At 35.5% G+C, this 21,734-nt stretch overlaps 1 protein-coding gene across 1 annotated transcript in view; it reads right to left on the reverse strand.

The window, feature by feature from the left end:
* Nucleotides 1–509: 509 nt before the first annotated feature.
* Nucleotides 510–21,734, reverse strand: part of LOC118621396 (cysteine-rich secretory protein 1-like) — a 74,159-nt gene continuing 52,934 nt past the window's right edge. Inside the window, exons 5-8 of the mRNA XM_036248708.1 lie at nt 20,533–20,681; nt 6,764–6,861; nt 4,171–4,259; nt 510–637 (exon numbers count right to left, since the gene is read on the reverse strand). Of these exons, the coding sequence (XP_036104601.1) occupies nt 510–637; nt 4,171–4,259; nt 6,764–6,861; nt 20,533–20,681 (464 nt within the window). The remainder of the gene's footprint in view (nt 638–4,170; nt 4,260–6,763; nt 6,862–20,532; nt 20,682–21,734) is intronic.

Genomic DNA, 21,734 nt, shown 5'->3' on the forward strand with positions numbered 1-21,734 from the left:
TTAAGACACTTAAACCACATGCAAATAAGCAATAATTACCTTGCCGTTAATGAGACTGGATTCTTTGTTTGCTTTGCGTATTGTTTTAATAATTGATTGAAATAGAAGTAAAGTGAAGAAGTGAAGAATTAGTAGCTCATGTTTAGTTTTGCGGGGAAGACACCCACCAGGCTGGCTGGAGACGTAAGAAAGCAGGGAAAGGAGTTAAACAGAGAACGAGGGACCCGGTTATGCCATCCAGCTGAATTTTGTCAACCTAAGAACTCTAAGTCATGTGATTTGAATATGGGGCAGGTGTTCAACTGGACCTTGCACTTCAGGAGCAAGGAGGTTAAAACAATGTTACTTCAAGAGGTAGCAGATGCTCGTGTATGATTATTAAAATTAGGATCTCAAGTATAGTTAAAACCAAATGAAATTCAGAAAAAGTCACTGAAGCAAAGTAAGGTAAAAGATACCATGCAGCAGATATTTTCCCAAGAGCATATGATGATTGTAAATAACAAAGGTTATAGTATCTCAGTCTTACAAAAACAACTGGCTTTGCATTGCAGTTGAACTGATAATTGGCTGCATCCAGGAACTTTCGTTTGTATCTTACAGTCAGTGTATTCATCATAGAAGAGGCAGGGGTTAGCTGAAAAGAAAAAAGCATGTTTACTCATCAGCTCAAAAACTTATAGTCAGTGAGGAAAGATATCACCTTCTTAAAGACATAGACATACGATTTATTAACAAAAGGCAATTAATTATGATTATCATGATTAGAATGAAAAACAGGTAATTAGTTAAATGAGGTAAGTTATTAAAGAAAAAAGGTGAAAGTCTGGTATGATATTAAACAAGTTTCTTTAATCACATTTTTTTTTTCTGGTAAGACATATCTAAGCAGATTGGAAATGAATCATCTTTATCAATTAGAATGTCATTTTGAAATCATCATCATAAAGTATACATAATGACGTGATAAATGTTTTCTTTATTCATTGTAGTCTGCTTATAAAATGCTCTACCATTTAACAGGTTAGACATTGCTTTGGATTATTAAAATTAATGTACAGCTTTATATGCTAGGGTTTATTTCGGGGCTCTCAATTCTATTCCATTGGCTCATGTCTGTCTTTACACTGATTACTATAGCTTTGTAGTAAGCTTTGAAATCAGAAAGTGTAAGTTATCTAGCATTTTTTAAAGAAAAAAATTGATACATAGCCAATGTAAGAATTGTATAAAATCCACACATATAATAGCAAAATTTCTCAAATAATCTCTTTACCGAGAGGTTTTCTTAAATAACAATACCTCGGTCTCTATCCTATGAACAGGCACATACATACATCAGTATTACTTTGAGTAAGTTATCCATCATCATCCCACTATCTTTCGCTATGCAGTATTTTAGAGAAATATGATGTGATGCATTTCTTTTCTTTTTATGTAACATGTGTTTTTCTTTGACTTCTCTAAATTATTTTCATTATACTTTTTTCTCTTATTCTTTACTCTCCCTAGTTTTACTGAGGTATGATTGATATATAACATTGCATTAGTTTCAGGTGTGCTATACAATAATATGATGTATATATATACTTTGAAATGACTACCAATTAGTTTAGTTAACATTCATAACCTTACATAGTTATACTTTTTTTCTTTTGATGAGAACTTTTAGGATGTACTCCTTCAACAACTTTCAAATATACAATACAATATTTTTAACTACAGACAAAATGCTATACATTATATCACCAGAACTTATTCTTCCTGTAAGTGGAAATTTGTACCTTTTGATCACCTTAACTCATTCTTCACCCAACCTCATAGCCTCTGAAAACCACATACAAATGAGGTAGTATAGTATTTATGTTTCTCTGTCTGACTCATGCCACTTAACATGTTCATACAAATGGCAGGTTTACTATTTTTGTGGCCAATTAGTATATCACATTTTCTTTATCCATTTTTCTGTCAATAGACAGGTTGTTTCCACAACCTAGCTATTGATAATAACAATGAACATGAGGGTGTAGATATCTTTTTGAATTGTTGCTTGCAGTTTCTTTGGATAAATAACTAGAAGCAGAATTGTTAAGACATATGATAGTTTCATTTTCAAATTTTTTAAAATATTTTTTCTTTATTGATTTTAGAGAGAAGAAGTGAGAGGGAGAGAGAGAGAGAAACTTCGATGAGAGAGATTGATGGGCTGCCTCCTGCATGCCCCCCACGGGGGATCTGGCACACAACTTGGGCATGTGCCCTGACCGGGAATTGAACTGGTCACTTCTTGGTGCATGAGTTGATGCTCAACCACTGAGCCACACCAGCCAGACTCATTTTTGATTTTAATACTTTTAAGAATGCCCATACCATTTGCCATAATGACTGCACCAATTTACGTCCCCTTTTACAGTGTACAAAGGTTCCCTTTTCCCCACATCCTCTCCAACACTTGTTATCTCTTGTCTTTTTTTGTAATAACCATTCTAACAGGCATGAGGTAACAATTCATGGTGGTTTTGATTTGCATTTCTGTGATGATCAGTGATGTTCAGTGTCTTTCTATGCGCCTAATAGGAGAGAATGTCCGAGGGTCAAGGGCAGTCATTTTCTTTGGAAAATGTTCTAGTTCCTCTGCTCATATTTAAATAATTTTTTTTCTATTGAGTTGCATGAATTCTTTATATATTTTGAATATTTGGATAATAATCCCAAATCAGATACATGATTTGTAAAGCTGCCTTTTCATTTCATTGACGGCTTTCTTGGCGGTGCAGAGCTCTTAGTTTGATGTGGTCCCACTTGTTTATTTTTGCTTCTGTTGCCTTTGCTTTTGGTATCAAATTTAGAAAGTCATTGCCAAGGCCACTCTCAAAGATATTGCCTTCATGACGTCTTCTAGGAGTTTTATGGTTTCATGTTTCATATTCAAGTCTTTAATCTATACTGAGTTAATTTTGTAGATGGTATAAGATAGTGGTCCTGTTCCATTCTTTGGCAGGTGACTGTCTAGTTTTTCCAACACCATTTATTGAAGAGACTATCCTTTCCCCTTGTAAATATACTTGGCTCCTTTGATGTAAATTAATTGACTACTTATGCATTGGTTTATTTCTGGGCTCTCTCTTCTGTCCCATTGACCTATGTGTCAGTTTTTATGAAAATTCCTTACTGTTTTGATGACTAAATTTTGCAATATAGTTTGAAATCAGGAGTGTGATACTTTCAGCTTTATTTTTTCCCCTCAAGATTGCTTTGACTATTTGAGGTCTTTTGTGGTTTCATACAAATTTTAAGATAGATAGTTCTTTTTCTGTGAAAAATGCCAATGGAATTTTGATAGGGATAGCATTAAGTCTATAGATAGCTTTGGGTAATGTGTACATTTTAATAATATTAATTCTTACAACTCGTGAGTATATATTTTCATTTACTTGAGTCTTCTTCAATTTTTTTCATCAATGTATTATAATTTTCAATATATAGATCTACTTTCTTGCTTAAATTTATTCTTAGGTATTTTATTCTTTTTGAGGTAATGGTGACTGTGATTGTTTTTAATTTTTTTCGATAGTTTTTTTCTGGTTTGTGTATATAAATGCAACTGAATTTTATACATTGATTTTGTATCCTGAAGCTTTACTGAATTTAATAATGAATTCCAGCAGATTTTGGTAGAGTTGTTAAAATTTTCTACATACAATATCATCTCATCTGCAACTAAAAATGTTTTACTTCTTTATGCCATTGTAAGGTCAGACAGGTTGGGAAATTATGGAGCATTAACAAATCTGAGAATACTGGTAATCTGAAAACAATATGTATAATTTAAGGGCTGTAATAAGAGAGCCCCAAATTTTTTTATAGAGCCTAGAAAATTTTATACTCATGTTAATATTTTATTTAGGGTGTCCCTCTTAGAGTCTTTAAATTTTAAGACAGATACTTGACTTTATATCTAGACATTCTAAGGTCCATTCCAATATATTTAATCAATGGTCTTGATCACTCTGGGGAGAAGAAAGAAAAATCAAATAATGTCGATCTTTCCTGTTAAAAGATTGAGATGAAAGTTACAGAAAAGTGCTATAGTATCACATGCCTGACTTAAAAGACACATGGCTCCCAAATCAACAGTCAACATTAAACAAATTGAGATGTAAAACTTACTACAAAGTTTATTGTCACAGTTTTGTGGACATTCTTTACATGGATTTCCTAGCCTATAAGGTTTATTCCTCAATTCAGGATCATTTCCCCTAAAAAAAAAAGAAAGAAAGAAAGAAAGAAAGAAAAAGAAAGAAGTTGTTTAATAAAATTGATGTTTAGAAAATACATATTAAATAGACTCACTATTTACAATCAACTGTAAAAACAATTTTTTTTAGAGAGAGGGAGAGAGAGAGACAGAAACATTGAAGAGAGAGAACATTTATTGGCTGACCCCTGCATGCCCCCCACTGGGGATCAGGCTCACATCCTGGGCTTGTGCTCTGACCAGGAATCGAACTGGCAACCTCTTGGTGTATTGGTTGATGCTCAACACTGAGCCACACCGGCCGGGCTTTAAAAACAATTTTTGAAAACCACTAGGAAATAACAAGGGTAATCTTTAAGATGAGTTTAATATTTCTAGACTTAAAATGATGATCATTTATCTTTTTAAATGTACAGCAGTGAACTCTGGTGTCCTACGAATATTTTGAAGCAGTTTGCACCCTTTGGACAATCCAGTCCTATGTGGCAGAATGGCTTTAGAGCCATTTACAATAAGACATTTTTTTTATACCCATAAGAACTTGATAAACAGTCACGTAAATACATGGTTTTTAATAATGGTAAGATAAATTTTAAGTGAGTGGAGATGTTCTAATTTTATCTTGCACTATGTCATAAGAAACTTGATACATGTTAGTGTCATTTATAGAAACACATGAAGTATACAAAATAAAAGTACACCAGCATGGCTCAGTCTAAAGACCTGGAGGAGAGTGAGTAGGTAAGGACTTTCCAGTTCTGAGATAGTTGGAAATTTCAGAGCAGACATGCTTACTTGCAGATATCTAAGAAAACAATGTGGATTATAGTTGATTCGTACTTGATATCACTTAACAACTAAAGTTCTTTCTGGCTGAAAGGACATTCTATCTAATATTTTTTTTTCTCTGTGGTATTTGAATTTTGAAAATGCTTACCTTATAAAAATTTATTTCTTAGTTCTGTAAGGGATTCTGTCAGATACATGGCAAAATCTTTTGCCTAGAAAATTATTTTACCACAACTCCATACATTGCTTTTTTTTTTTTAATTTTCAGAAATTCACCACGGACCACCAACCTCTCAAGGATTTAGCACAATTCATGTCATAAATGCAAGCAGATATGACTTTTTTCATCATTAATTACATAGATAAAATCACAACAAATATTAACTGCTAAAATTAAGACATAATAAGACTAGAAATAACTCATATGGTGCTAGTATGTGAATATGTTATATAAATGGAATCTACAGTGACTTTAGAAACCACATGTAAAGTGTAAAGGTGTAGCATATGATCAGATAAATCTCTTTTCATTGATTCACATTGAATATCTTGCACTGTGTTACACACATGGGAGACCACGGTAAAAAAACCATGAGGACAAAGGGGCATACCTCTCCTTCACTGAAGCAATCAGATTATTTCTTCCAGGAATTGGTACTCTAATTGTTGATAATATGTACATCTTATTTCTAAAGAAAATACATATACCAATAGTTACACTAAAAAGCTAAATACAAGACCATTTGGCTATTTCTGTTTATTGTTTTGTTATCGTTAATCCTTTCCCGAGGATATTTTTCCACTGATTTTTCATCATTGATGTACAAGAATGCCGTCGATTTCTTGACGTTAATTTTGTATCCTGCTACTTTGCCAAATTCATTTATTAAGTCTAATAGATTTTTGATGGAGTCTTTAGGGTTTTCTATGTACAATATCATGTCATCTGCAAATAATGACAGTTTCACTTCCTCCTTTCCAATTTGGATCCCTTTTATTTTTTCTTCATGTCTGATTGCTGTGGCTAAGACTGCCAGTACAATGTTAAATAAGAGTGGTGAAAGTGGACATCCCTGTCTTGTTCCTGTTCTTAATGAAAATGTTTTTAGTTTCTGTCCATTGAGTATGATGTTGGCTGTAGGTCTTTCATATATGGGCTTTATTATGTCGTCCACTGATTTTTATAGAGAGTGGAGGGAGGGAGGGGAAAAGAGAGAGAAAGAAACATTGATGTGAGAGAGACAAATCAATTGGTGGCCTCTTGCACAAACAGAGATCGAAACTGCAACCCAGGTACGTGTCCTTGACCAGAAATTTAACATGCTCCAACTTCTGAGTCAAACTGGCCAGGGATTTTCTGTTTATTCTTGATACTCCACTGCATTTCTTCCCTTGCATTATAGAAGTACTCTACATTGCTGAAGAAAATTTTCCTGTTTTTTGCTTAAGCTAGCTCAATAACACATAGCAAGACTGGTTGTAACATTTCTGAATTTAAATATTCTGTTAGTGATATATAGATTTATTTAGAAAAATATGTAAAAAAGAGTGTGTGTGTATTGTTTTAGGTAATGGCTACATGACCTTTTATCTCTAAAATTCTGCTTAACTGAAATTCAATATTTATTTAGTTTTTATTTTATGTTTGAGAAAATAGAATAGGGGAAGGAGTTATATTTCTAAAATCTATGTGAACCCAAGCTGTATAATACATACTCATGACAATAGTGACAAACATAGAAATATTGAGGTAACTTTCTTTTGCAGCATGGTGATGCACCACAGCCAATGAGGTAAGAAGTAGCCCAAACAACCTGTAAATTTAAAGAGATTATTTTGTTAATAATTTGATATTTTGATAAATGATTATTATATGATTATTATTATTTATGATTGAAAATAAACACCTCTGCTAAATGGATACTTTGAGCATAGCTTATTAGGAAGTCATAAAAACAGAAAGATCCCATGTGTCTAGTTAACACACATATATGCACACTCAGTGGCCATCATTGACCCTGGTTCATTCTCTTCTTCTTCCCAAATCTACATGGAAAATCAGATAACATGATGAAGGTGGCTTGGTGATTATATAAAAATCAATGTATGGAAGAAACTTTACTTAAGCATCAGAGAACAGGCACAGTGGAGTGTAATGAGTTGGCAAAATGGCTCAGGTTGAAATTCTATTTCTAACACTTCCTGGTGGGATGGTATCTACCATATTATAGTTTTGTAGGACAATGTAAAAAATATATCTTTTTCTATAGAGATAAACAAATTTGACAAAATGTGAAAAATTTATGAGTCTAAGTAGGAAGAGTATTTATTATGTCTTTAATGAAACCCTTTTGTGGGGTTAAGTGCTTTTAAATAAAAAGCTGGTCAAGAGGGTGATGGCAGAAAGATGTTGTATTAGGAAGTTCCAAGCCCTTATTTTCTTATGGATATATTAAAAATAACTACTAGCTCATGGCTAAAATAACTTTATAGAAGCTGTAGAAAGCTATCAAAGATTTGTGGCAACCAAATGAACACCTAGTCAAGAAAAAGCCACAATCATTAAGGTAAAAAATTAAAATGAGTTTTTACTCTCCCTTGACATATTGCCTCTCTGAACAGCATGGTTGGAAAAAAATGGTTTAGATTTTTTTCCTCACTTGGACTGGAGGAAGTAATAAAGGAGCTTATTTGTAGCGTTCCAACCTCCTCTATGCTTCCCCAAAAGATATTCTTTATTTTATTTATTTTTTTCATTATTTAGAGCTCAGATGGTAAACAGTGGCATACTTCAGATCTCAGGCTAGGAAAAGCCACAGGAAACAGTATGCCTAGCCCATTACAGCTAAAAAGGGACTGCAAACCCCTTGATACCTGGGACAAGGGACCATGCATAATGAAATATATAGAACATTTAAAGTGCCAAGAAGAAGGTAGGATGAGAAATTGTGGGAAATTAAGACATTTAAAAACAACTATGCATTTGGGGGAATTAAAAAAAATAAATAATCAAAGATATAGTCTCAGGCATGATACATGCTCAGAAAAATAACATAAGATGACTTCTAAGTTTTACCCTGATCTGATCTTCAGTCTCTGCTAATCAATTTAATCAAGGTCTTTCCTACCAGTCAGCAAAGACTGGGAGAAGTTGCTCTTTTGGTTCAAATGTCCTGTTGTCAACAACAACAAAAAAGCACAAAGTATATAAAGAAACAGAAAAATGTGCCCCATTAAAAGAAACACCAGAAATCATCCCTGAGTATATACAACATTAGACATACTTTACATAGATTTTGAAACAACTATCTTAAATATGCTTAAAGAGCTAAAAAAGAAGAAAAAAAAACACAAAACAAAACAACAACAACAAAACACACACACACATACAAGAAACTAAAGTAAATCAGGGAAACAATATCAAAATAAGACTGTCAACAAAAAATGCAAAGTTTTTTTTTTTAAAGAATTGAAGAAATTCTAGAGTTACAAATACAATAAATTCAAAAATTTAGTAGAGGTGATCAGTAATAGATTTGAACAGGTGGAAGAAAGCATCAACCAACTATAAAACAGCTCATTTGAAATGATCATATCTGACTAGCAAAAAGAAAAAAGAATAAGAAAACTCAACAGAGTCTAGGGAATTTGTGCAACATCATAAAGTAAACAAATATGTACATTTTGGGAGTGCAACAAGAAGAATATAGAATAAAAGGAATAGAGAGATTATTTAAAGAAATTATTGTTTAAGATTTTCCAAATTTGAGGAAAGAAATGGATGTACAAATCCCAGAAGCTCAATGATCTCCAAGTAGAATACAACCAATACTAAGATATATTATATTCAAACTGTCAAAAACTAAAGACTAAGAGAGAATCTTGGAAGCAGAAAAAATTATAGTGATTCATCATGTACAAGAATCTCCAATAAGATAACTAGAGGGTTTCTCAGCAGAAAACTAGCAATATAGAAGACAGTGGTATATTTAAAGTTCTAAAAAAAAAAAAAAGTGAACCAAAAAATTATATGTTTTGCAAAAACTGTCAGTCAATATGAGGGAGATATTAAGATATTCTGAGCAAAATAAAATCTGATGGAGTTCCTTGCCACTGGATCTGCCTCACAAAAAATTCTGAAGGGAATCCTTCAAGTGAATAAATAAAAAGTAACTAGACAGTAACTTGAAGACAAATGGAAATATAATGATCTACAGTAAGGTAGATACATGGTCAAATATAAAAACCAAGATCATCAAAATATTATTTTGTAGTGCAATTTTATAGAATTTAAAAGATAAATGCATACAAATAATAATAAATTTATCTTAATAGCTGTGCAGTTACATAATGGGGTGCTGAAGCTGTATTTGAGTAGTTTTCGTATGCAACTGCTTACTAGTTTAAAACAGATTATTATAATTTTAGAATATTGCATATAATTCACATTGTAATCAAATAGAAAATATATATATGTGTGTGTGTATATATCATATAACAAAAGGGAATCAATATGTGCCACTATAAAAAGTCCATTAAAAAAACAACAAAAAAGGTGGTAATGGAGAAAATGAGGGACAAAAAAGCAGAAAACAGTTTCCAAAATGATAAAAGTAAGAAATAAACAAAACAGTCCAGCCAATAACTATAGAATCTACTTTTTGTCAAGTATACATGGGAAAAATCTCCAGGATAGACTATATGTTAGGCTACAAAACGAGTCTTAATACATTTAAAGTTTGAAGTTTAACGAAGTATCTTTTCTTATCATAAAGGAATGAAACTAAAAATCAAAAGCTGAAAGAAAACTAGAAAATTTGCAAATACGTAAATATTAAAAGAGCACATTTTATTTATTTATTTATTTATAATGAAACATCTTTTTATTTATTTTTTATTTAATTAACTTATTTGTTTTTGTTACAGATGTTTCTCCTTTCCCCCCCCACTGATTACCCCCTCCCCCCCCCCCCCCCCGTCCCCAGCTTTATTGTCCATATCCATTGTAAAAGAACACATCTTTAAAATGGGTAAGAAATGACATGGAGAATTAGAAAATGTCTTAAGAAAAGAATTAAAATTCAACATACTAAAATTTAAGATTAAAGCAGCCAAAATAGTCCTAAGGGAGATTCATAGCTATACATGATTATATTAGAAATAAAATGTCAAATCAATCATCTACAATTTTACTTTAAGAAACTACAAAAACCCCCACAAAGCTAGTAGAAGGAAATATGAGTATAGAGTAAAATAAAGAATAGAAAAACAAATAAATAAAACAAAAAGTAGGTTCTTCAAAGAGATCAATATCATTGATAAATTATCTAAATTAACTATGAAAAAAGAGAATAATCAAATAAATTATATAATAAATATCAGAGTAAAGATAAAATAAAAACGAGAAAAACAATAGAGAAAATTAATGTAACTAAAAGGTGATTCTTCAAAAAGAGCAACTGCAATGAAAAAAATTTTGGACAAAAAAAAGAAAAGCTCTGCTTCTGATGGTTTCACTGGTGAATTATACCAAATATTTAAAGAATAACTAATACCAATAATTTTTTTTAATCCTCACCCAAGAATATTTTTTTATTTATCTTCAGGTAGAGTGGGAGGGAGGGGGAGTGGGAAAAAGAGGGAGAAAGGAAGAACCATCGACATGAGAGAGACACATCAACTATTTGCCTCCTGCATGACCCCAACCAAGGCTGGGGATGAACCACAACCGAGTTGCATGCCCCTGACCAGAACTGAACCCAGGACTCATTGGTTTGCAGGCCAACACTCAAACCACTGAGCCAAACTGGCCAGGGCAATACCAATAATTGTTAAAAGTCATCTAAAGTTTTCAAGATGAGAAAGAACTTTTTAACAACTATTATGAGGCCAGCATTATTTGAATGCTGGAGACAGACACAGACACTACAAAATCAATCAATCAATCAATCAGTAAATAGATAATTAAAAAAAAAACTAGAGACCAATATTTCATATGAACAGGGATGTAAAACTCCTCAACAAATTAAATTCATAAGCACATAAGCAGTATACACTATGAGCAAATAGGATTTATTCCTGCAAAGAATGGTTTAACACATCAAAATCAATCAATGCAGACCACCACATTAACATAATGATGAAAAAAAAAATTACATCAATTGAAACAAATAAAAAGCAATTTATGAAATTCAACAGCCTCTCATGATAAAATAATGTTCAACAAACTAGTGATGAAAAACTATTACAACACAGTAAAAACCCTATATGTACATCTCTGTTAACATCATAATAATAAAGAAGGAATTATTTTTCTAAGATCAACAAATTCTATGAAACATAGTGCTGAAAATTCTAGCCAGAGCTACTAGATAAGAAAAATAATATATATCATTCATTATAGAAATAAAACAGTGAAGTGATCTCTGTTCATAGATGACATAATCTTAGGTAGAAAACTCTAAGAATACCACAGAAATATTTTAGAATTTATAAACAAATTCAGCAAATCTGCAGAGTACAAAATTAGCACACGGAAATCAATTGTGTTTCTACCACTTGTAGTCAACAATTCGAAAAAAAATTAAGAAAACAATTTTATTTAAAATAGCATCAAAACAAGATCAATGGACCTTTAGCCAGACTCATCAAGGAACAAAAAGAGAGGTCCCAAATAAACAAAATCAGAAATTAAAGAGGATAATTAACAGCTGGCACCACAGAAATATAAAGGGTCATTGAAACATAACATGAACAATTATACACCAACAAATAGGACAATCTAGGCAAAATGGACAAATTTCTAGAAACACACAGTCTCCTAAAACTGAACCAGGAAGAGATAGAAAACTTGAACAGACCAATAACAACAAAGGAAATTGAAGATGTAATTAAGAAACTCCCAGCAAATGAAAGCCCAGGCCCATATGGCTTCACAGGACACTTTTACTAAACATTCAAAGAATATCTAATACCCATTATTCTGAAACTATTCCAGGAAATCCAAGAAGACAGGAGACTTCTAATCTCATTTTATGAGGCCGGCATACTGCTAATTTCAAAACTGGATACAGACAGTACAAAGGAAGATAACTACAGACCAATATCACTGATGAATACAGATGTCAAAATTCTTAACAAAATATTAGCAAATCGGATCCAGCAATACATAAAAAAAAATTATCCGCCATGACCAAGTAGGATTCATTCCAGGGATGCAACGATGGTATGATATTCACAAATCAATAAATGTGATACACCACATAAGCAAAAGGAAAGATAAAAACCATATAATCATATCAATAGATGCTGAAAATACATTTGACATGATCCAGCACCCATTTCTGATAAAAATGCTCAGCAATGTGGGAATAGAGGGATGATATCTCAACATAATAAAGTCCATATATGAAAAACCTACAGCCAACATCATACACATTGGGCAAAAACTATAAACATTTTCCTTAAGAACAGGAACAAGATAGGGGTGCCCACTTTCACCACTTTTATTTAACATAGTACTGGAAGTCTCTGCCACAGCAATCAGACATGAAGAAAAAATAAAAAGGGATCCAAATTGGAAAGAAGGAAGTGAAACTGTCATCATTTGCGGATGACATGATATTGTACATAGAAAACCCTAAACACTCCATCAAAAATCTGCTAGACTTAGTAAATGAATTTGGCAAAGTAGCAGGGTACAAAATTAACATCAAGAAATCAATGGTATTATACACCAACAATGAACTCACAGAAAGAGAAACAAACAAACAAACAAACAAAAAAAACAATCCCATTTACCACTGCAGCAAAAAAAAATTAAGATACCTAGGAATAAACTTCACCAAAAAGTAAAGTATCTCTTCATGGAAAACTACTAGCCGGTTTGGTTCAGTGGTTAGAGTGTCGGCCTATGGTCCAGAGAGACCTGGGTTTGGTTTCTGCTAAGGGCGCATACCTCGGTTGCAGTCTGTCTCTGGCCCTGGTTGGATCATGCAGGTGGCAGCCATTCATTGTGTCCCTTTCACGTCAATGTTTCTCTCTTTCTCTCTCCCTCCCACTCTATCTGAACAGAAAAATGGAAACATGTCTTCGGGTGAGGATAAAACAAACAAACAAAAAAAACACCAACAATATACTTCACAGAACTAGAACAAATACTCCAAAAGTTTATATGGAACCAAAAGGCCCCAAATAGCCACAGCAATCTTGAAAAAGAAGAACAAAGTTAGAGAGATCACATTATTAGATATCAGGTTATACTAAAAAGATACTGTAATCAAAACAGCCTGGTACTGGCACAAGAATAGGGACATAGATCAATGGAACAAAATAGAAAATCCAGAGATTAACCCAAGACAATATGCTCAATTAATATTTGACAAAGGTGGCAAGAGCATACAGTGGAGTCAAGACAGCCTCTTTAATAAATGGTGTTGGGAAAATTGGACAACTACATGCAAAAAAATGAAGCTAGACCTTCAACTTACACAATATATAAGCATAAACTCAAAATAGATAAAAGACTTAAATGTGACTCATGATTCCATAAAAATCTTAGAAGGAAATCGGCCGACAAAATTTTAGACATCATACGCTGCAGAATTTTTATTGATACATTACCTAAGGAAACAGAAACAAAGGAAAAAATGAACTCATGGGACTACATCAAACTAAAAAGCTTCTGCACAGAAAAAGAAACAACCATCAACATGGAAAAGGAACACACTTTATGCGAGAGCATAATTACCAATGATACATCAGATAAAGGGTTAATTTCCAAAATATATAGAGTACTCACACAACTCAACACAAGAAAGACAAAGAACTCGGGCAGAGGACCTAAAGAGATACCTCTCCAAACAGGACATACAAATGGCCAAGAAACATATGAAAAAATGCTCAATATTACTAATCATCAGAGAAATGCAAATTAGAACAATTATGAGGTATCACTTCACAACTGTCAGAATGGCCACCATCAACAAATCATCAAACAACAAGTGCTTGTGGAGAGTGTTGAGAAAAGGGGACCCTAGTACACTGCTGATGAGAATGCAGACTGGTGCAGCCACTATGGAAAACACTATGTTGTTACATCAAAAAATTAAGAATTGAACTGCCATTTGACCCAGTGATCCCACGTCTAGGAATATATCCTAAGAAGCTTGAAACACCAGTCATAAAGAATATATGTACCCCTATGTTCATAGCAGTACTATTTACAATAGCTAACATCTAGAAAGAGCCCAAGTGTCCATCAGTAGATGAGTGGATAAAAAAGCCGTGGTACATGTACACAATGGAGTACTATGCAGCTGTAAGAAAGAAAGATCTTTTATGCTTTGAGACAACATGGAGGGACCTGGAAAGTATTATCCTGAGCAAAACAAGCCAAGCAGAGAGAGACAAACATTACATGATCTCACTTATTTCTGAAATATAATGAACCAAACAAATTGATAAACAAAATAGACCCAGAGTCATAGAAGTGGGGTACAAACGGACATTCCTCAGAAGAGGGCGGGGAAAGGATAAACCACAGAAATTATATGCATGACCAACGGACATAGACAAGAAAGCTGGGGATGGGGTGGGAGGGGATAAGGAGGAGGAAGTCAATGGGGGTGGGGGGGTGGAGAAACATCTATAACAAAAATAAATAAATAAATAAAATGGCATCAAAAATATAAAATGCTTACAGGGGTGTGCAAAAGTAGGTTAATAATAATAAATAATACAACGATTAATAAAGAATACAAAAATAAACTGTGCTTTGTGTATTCACAACTGTAGACTTCCTTTTGCCAACCCCAGCAGAAATAAACCTAAGTAAGTGAAAAGTTTGTACACTGAGAACTAGAAAACATAGCTGGTAGCTATTAAAGAAAACCCAAATAATGGGAAAGCTATCCAATGTTCATGGGCTGGTGGACCTCATATTTTTAACAGACATTGAGGATATTAATCTAAGCATTCTACAGATTAAATGCAATGCCTAACAGAATCTCAGTACATTTTTTTCCACAAATAAAACAATTTTAAAATTTGTGTGGAACCTCAAGGGACCCCAAATAGGCAAAAAATCTTCAAAAAGCAGAACAAAGTTGGAGATCATACACTTTCTGATTCCAAACCTTACTGCAAAGCTACAGTAATAAAACTATGGTTCTGACATAATCATAGACATATAAATCTGTGAAATAGGATAGAGAGCCTAGAAATAAACCCTTACATACATGGTTGAATGATTTTCAACAAGGGTGATAAGACCATTCAATGGGGAAAGAAAAGCCTTACTACAAATAATGGTGGGGATACAAATATCCACATGGAAACAGATAAAGTTAGACCCTACCTTACACCATATAAAAATGAACTCAAAATGGATCAAATACCTAAATATAAGAGTGGAAACCATAAAGGTCTTAGAAGATAACATAAAGGAAACACTTCATGATATGGAATTTGGCAATAATATCTCAATATGGCACCAAAAGCACAGGGAAGACGAGAGAGAGAGAGAGAGAGAGAGAGAGAGAGAGAGAGAGAGAGAGAGAGAGAGATTGGACTTCATTAAAATTCAAAACTTTTGTGCATAAATAGGACACTATCATTAGAGTAAAAAGACAATTCATGCAATAGAAATTTATATTTGCAAATCATATACCTGATAAAGTGTAGATGTCTAACAACTAGACAACAAACAAAAACAACTTGATAAATAATAAACAAAGAACTTGAATAGATATTCCCCCAAAGAAGATATACAAATGGGTGATAAACACATGAAAAAGTGCTCAACATCACTAAACATTAGATAAATGCAAAGTAATACCACAACAAAATACCACTTCACACTTAATGTATTTTGTATAATATATAAAACAAATAAAAAGTAGCACTAACAAAAACAAAACATAAAATATATTAAAAATGTGTTATGTTACATATTAAATGTGTCCTCTCAAAATTTGTATTCTGAAGATTAGAGATCGCGGTGGGCAGGACCAGAGGGAGGGTGAGTGTGTGAGAGAGTGTGAGTAGATGCGAAGCTGGACGACCAAACCCCTGCAGTGCAGACTCAGAGCAGAAGGTTCCTGTGCTGTGGACAGGAGCCGCGGCTACCACAGTAAGCAGCCCTTCGGGCTCTTCTCCCTGCCCCATGGGGAAGTCCCACCATTTTGGAAGATCCTGGATCTTCCCTGGGAGGAGGCAGTAGGAGCTGCTGGGCCCCAGCAACCTGAGCCCACCAGCACACCTGGTACCATCGGACCAGTGGACACTCTGTGTCAACACAGACCAGTGCACAGTAGTAGAGATCCCAAGGTGCCAGGAGCAGAAGCCTTGGACAGCCCGAGCCCAACACCATCCACCATAGTAGCAGCCCAATCAGAGTCCAGATATACCCCCAGCAACAGAGGCTGGGGAGCAGAAATCCATTCCCAGGCAACAGAAGCACAGACCAGCAGCAGAGACCCATGCCCAAAATAACAGCAAAAGCTGAGCAGGAGTTGAGCCCCACAAGGCAGCAGCACTCCCCAGCCACTAGCAGCGGGACCTGGGGCTCCACAGAGGCCTGTGCTGTCCAGTAGCTCACAAGTATAGTGGGAAGCCCAAGCCCAAGAGAGACTGGTGCGATCCAGCTGCCCGCCCGCGGGAACTGCAGAGAGCTGGGGCACCAGAGAGGCCTGTGAAACCCAGCAGGGACTGTGATATCCAGTTACCCTCGGGACCTGTGCTGTGCTGAAGCACCAGAGAGTCCTGTGCCACCCAGCAGGGACTGCCAGATCTAGTTACCCATGGGACCTGTGGGGTGCTGAGGCCTGTGCGACACAGCAGTGCACAAGACAGGCATAGAGGATGTGAAAAAGGAGGAGGAGTGAATAGAAACCATACAGACAATCTCCCAGGACCAAATGGGAATTACAACTAAAATAAAGACAAATCTTAAAAAAAAAAGCAACTGAAAAGCAGCAGGACAGGACCATATAACCAGGGATACTGGTAGGATCTGTGGAGGCACAAGAGGGTGGTGGGCTGGGAGCCCACTGACAGCAGCAGTCTTAGCTGTGAGCAGTGCTCTTGGGGAATAAAGACCAAGCCCGCTCCACTGTCCAGAGAACCAGGACAGAGCACTAAAATAGCCACCACCACTCACCTGGGGGCTACAGCAGAGGGAGGGCAGACTGGGCTGGAACTCTGTGGGGAAACCCAGTATTTGGAGGGCACTGAAAGTTTTTGCTGAGTTTCAGCCATAAAGGACAGTGGACAGTGTACCCCTTTCCTGAGCTGTGGGGAAGAGTAGCAGCTCCCCCTCCCTCAGAGATTTAGCCATTCCAAGGTGAAGCAAAGAAATGAAAATTGAGGCCTATTAACAACCAGCATCTATCCCACCCTCTGGAAATCCTCTTAGGCAGAGCACCAGGGTTACATTCGAAGGCACTGAGTAACTGAGACTACTAGCCAACAGGAAAAAGCGAGAGAATAACTGAACCTTTACTGGGCTTGCAAATCTACCCAGGAAGGTAAGAATTGACAGTGGTGTTTAACATGGGCCCATCCAGGACCACCCAAACCCAGTAGAGGGAGCCACAAACAGCAGAACACCAACACCCACAGGGAAAATTTGCCAGGCTCCAAAACCCACTGAGATAGCCAAAATGGTGAGACAAAGAAACAAATCCCAAATAAAAGAGCAAGAGAACTTTATCAAAGATAAGATCAGGGGAATGCAGCTAAGCAAATTATCAGAGGTAGAGTTCAGAGCCATGATCCTAAGAAAGCTCATCAGCATGAGAAAGGACATCAGCACCATGAGTAAAGATATAGAAACACTGAAAACCAACCAAGTGGAAATGAAGAATGACATAGCAGAAATTAAGACCACATTGGAAGGAATAAACAGCAGAGTAGAGGAAGCTGAGGACCAGATCAGTGAATTAGAAGACATGGTAGAAAAAATGAACTAATCAGAAAAACAAAAGGAAAAATAATTAAAAAACAGAAAGATAGCTTGAGAGAACTGTTGGACAACTGGAAACTTAATAACATTTGCATCATAGGAGTCCCCAAAGAGGAAAAAAATGGGCAATGTTTAGAGAATATATTTGAAGAAATAATGACAGAAAACTTTCCTAACTTGGTGAAGGAAGAAGGCATTCAAGTTCAAGAAGCACAGAGAGCCCCAAGTAAGAAGAACCCAAACAGGCCCACACCAAGACACATAGTAATTAAAAAAGTGGATAAATATAAAAGTGGATAAAAAAGTTGTGGTACATATACACAATGGAGTACTATGCAGCTGTAAGAAAGAAAGATCTCTTATCCTTTGAGACAACATGGAGGGACCTGGAAAGTATTATCCTAAGCAAAACAAGCCAAGCAGAGAAAGACAAATATCACATGATCTCACTTATTTGTGGAATATAATGAACATAACAGTCTGAGTAATGGGGTAGTCCCAGAGACGTGGAAGTGGGGTACAGACTGACAATCTTCTGAAGAGGGGGTAGGGGGAGAGATAAACCACAGAACTTATATGCATGTATGTATGAAGAATGGACATGGACAACAAAGGTGGGGACAGGGTGTGTAGAGAGGGGGAGGGGGAATCAGTGGGAGAAAAAGGAGAAATATCTGTAACAAAGTAAATAAATTGTATTCTGAAGCTATAAATCAGAAGTGTATGTCTATTTGGAAAAGTTTCTAAGGGATTAATTTAGGTTAAATAAAGGTCATAAAGTTAGGGCCATGATATAATAGGATTAGTGACCTGAAAACGGCACCAGGGTGCACCTTTCCCCCTCCAGGTGTGCACAAAAGAAAACCATGGTGCAACACAGCGAGAAGATGGCTGTATATAAGCCATGGAGAGAGCTCTCACAGAAACTGACTATTCTGCAGGTGTTCCCAGACTTGTAGCCTCTAGAACTGTGAGAAAATAAATTTATGTTGTTTAATCCACCCAGCCTGTGATATGGTGTAATGGTAGCCCAAGCAGACCAACACAGTGTGGATGTGAACAAATTTGAAATTTCATTGCTGTTGGGAATATAAGAATTGTACAGATGCTGTGGAAGACCGTATGCCAGTTCTCCAACTAATTAAACATAGAATTACCATATGATTCAACAATTCTACATGTGGGTATATACCCAAAATAATTGAAAGCAAGATATGAACTGATATTTGTGCACCGATGTTTATAGCAACATCATTCTCAATAGCCAAAAATGGGAAACAACCTAATTATATATTAATGGATGAATGGATAAACAACAGGTGGTATATACAAACAATAAAATATTGTTTTAGCCTTAAAAAGGAGTAACATTTCAACACATGCTACAATATGAACATGGATTGAGGATATTATGCTAAGTGAAATAAAGCAGACATAAAAAAGATATGTATTGTATGATTTCAACTATATCAGTCATCGAAAGTAGTCAAATTCAAAGAGACAGAAAGTAGACTGGTGGTTGCCAGAGAATGGGGAAAGGGAGAAAGAGAAAGTTTTTGTATTATGGGTACTAAGTTTTCGTTTGGGAAGATGAAAAGTGCTGGAGATGGATGGTGGTGATATTTGTACAACAATGTGAATATAGTTAATGTCAGTAAACATTAATGGCACACAATTTAAAAATGGTAAAAAAATACAATTTTTATAATACATATGCATATTACAGTGATACCTCGGTTCTCGAACATAATTCGTTCCAGGAGGACGGTCAAGAACCAAATTGTCCGAGAACCGAAGCAATGAAACCCAATAGGAAATAATGGAAACTGGATTAATTCGTTCCAAGCCCCAGAAAATGCCTATTTACTGGCCTAATTTGTATATAATATGTAGAAAAACATAAGTCTCAACAAGAAATAAAAGTGTACAGTATGTCTAAGGGTTAAATTCAGTGTAAAGCGTGACTCTCTCCACAAAGCGTGACTCTCTCCACAAAGCGTGACTCTCTCTCTGCACTCACACTGATGACGCAAGCAAGGCACACTGGGCCGAATGAACGCCATTCGGCTCAACTCGGCTCATCTCGGAAGTTCGAGTTCCAAATATTTGTTCGGATTCCAAGACAAAAGTTTCTCGAATCTCCTGGTCGAATACCGATTTGGTCGAAAGTCAAGGCGTTCGAGAACTGAGGTATCACTGTATTTTACCACAGTAAAAATAAATTATATTATGGTACAATTATTTTCATTTTTTGCAAATATAATCTATAAATTACATCGATATATTATGATTTTTTTACTTCCCAGAAAATCAAATATGTAAAGAAGGAAACATCCTCTCTCAGCCAACTATTAAGGGAATTATATTTCCTTGTGTTGAAAATGATAAGAGGAACTCAGTGACTTGAGTATAAGTTTTCAAAAAGTGGGTAGAATGATTTCTCTTGGTTCTCAGTCACCTATTTTTCTCACATGGTCCTGGTTGCTTAAGCAATGTGTATATTTCTCATTTCACAAGTTACCTGAGTGTAATTCCTAACTCTTCTTTCTTGATGTGCTGGTGCCCACTTGCCATACTTAAAATGTTTAGACTCATTGTACCAGGATCCAATTACTTGTGACCATGAGATAGGGTAAGGTGTCAAATATGTATTTTCTCCACAAAAAGTATCTGAAAGGAGGAAAAAGGGCTGAGTCATATTCTAAAATTTTGAAAATGCTTTATAAGAATGGTGTTCTTGTTTTTACTTTATAAATGATTTACTGGCCATCCAAGCAATGTCTTTTTTGTTTGTTTGTTTATGAATTTTTATTTATTTTTTTGTTACAGATATTTTACCTTTTTACCCCATTGGCACCCCCCACCCCACCCCACCTCCGCCCCGTCCCCGGCTTAGTTGTCCATGTCCATTGGTCATGCATACATGCATATAAGTTCTGTGGTTTATCTCTTCCCACACCCCACCCCCCATCCCCTCTTCTGAGGGATGTCAGTCTGTGCCCTACTTCCATGTATCTGGGTCTACTGTATTCCTCAGACTGTTATGTTCATTATATTCCGTATATAAGTGAGATCATGTGGTATTTGTCTTTTTCTGCTTGGCTTCTTTCACTTAGGATAATACTTTCCAGGTTCCTCCATGTCGTCTCAAAGGATAAGAGATCTTTCTTTCTTACTGCTGCATAGTACTCCATTGTGTATATGTACCACAGCTTTTTGATCCATTCGTCTACTGGTGGACACTTGGGCTGTTTCCAGATCTTAGCTATTGTAAATAGTGTTGCTATGAACATGGGGGTACATATATTCTTCCTGATTGGTGTTTCAGGCTTCTTAGGGTATATTCCCAGCAGTGGAATCACTGGGTCAAATGGAAGTTCAATTTTTAATTTTTTGAGGTAGCACCATATTGTTTTCCATAGCGGCTGCACCAGTCTGCATTTCCACCAGCAGTGCACTAGAGTCCTCTTTTCTCCACACCCTCGCCAACACTTGTTGTTTGATGATTTGTTGATGGCGGCCATTCTGACAGGTGTGAGGTGATACCTCATTGTTGTTTTAATTTGCATCTCTCTGATGATCAGTGATGTTGAGCATTTCTTCATATGTCTTTTGGCCATTTGTATGTCCTGTTTGGAGAGGTGTCTATTCAGCTCCTCTGCCCATTTTTTTAATTGGGTTCTTTGTCTTCCTTTTATGGGGTTGTATGAGCACTCTATATAT

The sequence above is a fragment of the Molossus molossus genome, unplaced genomic scaffold, assembly GCF_014108415.1.
Source record: "Molossus molossus isolate mMolMol1 unplaced genomic scaffold, mMolMol1.p scaffold_m16_p_8, whole genome shotgun sequence".
Classification (NCBI taxonomy): domain Eukaryota; kingdom Metazoa; phylum Chordata; class Mammalia; order Chiroptera; family Molossidae; genus Molossus; species Molossus molossus.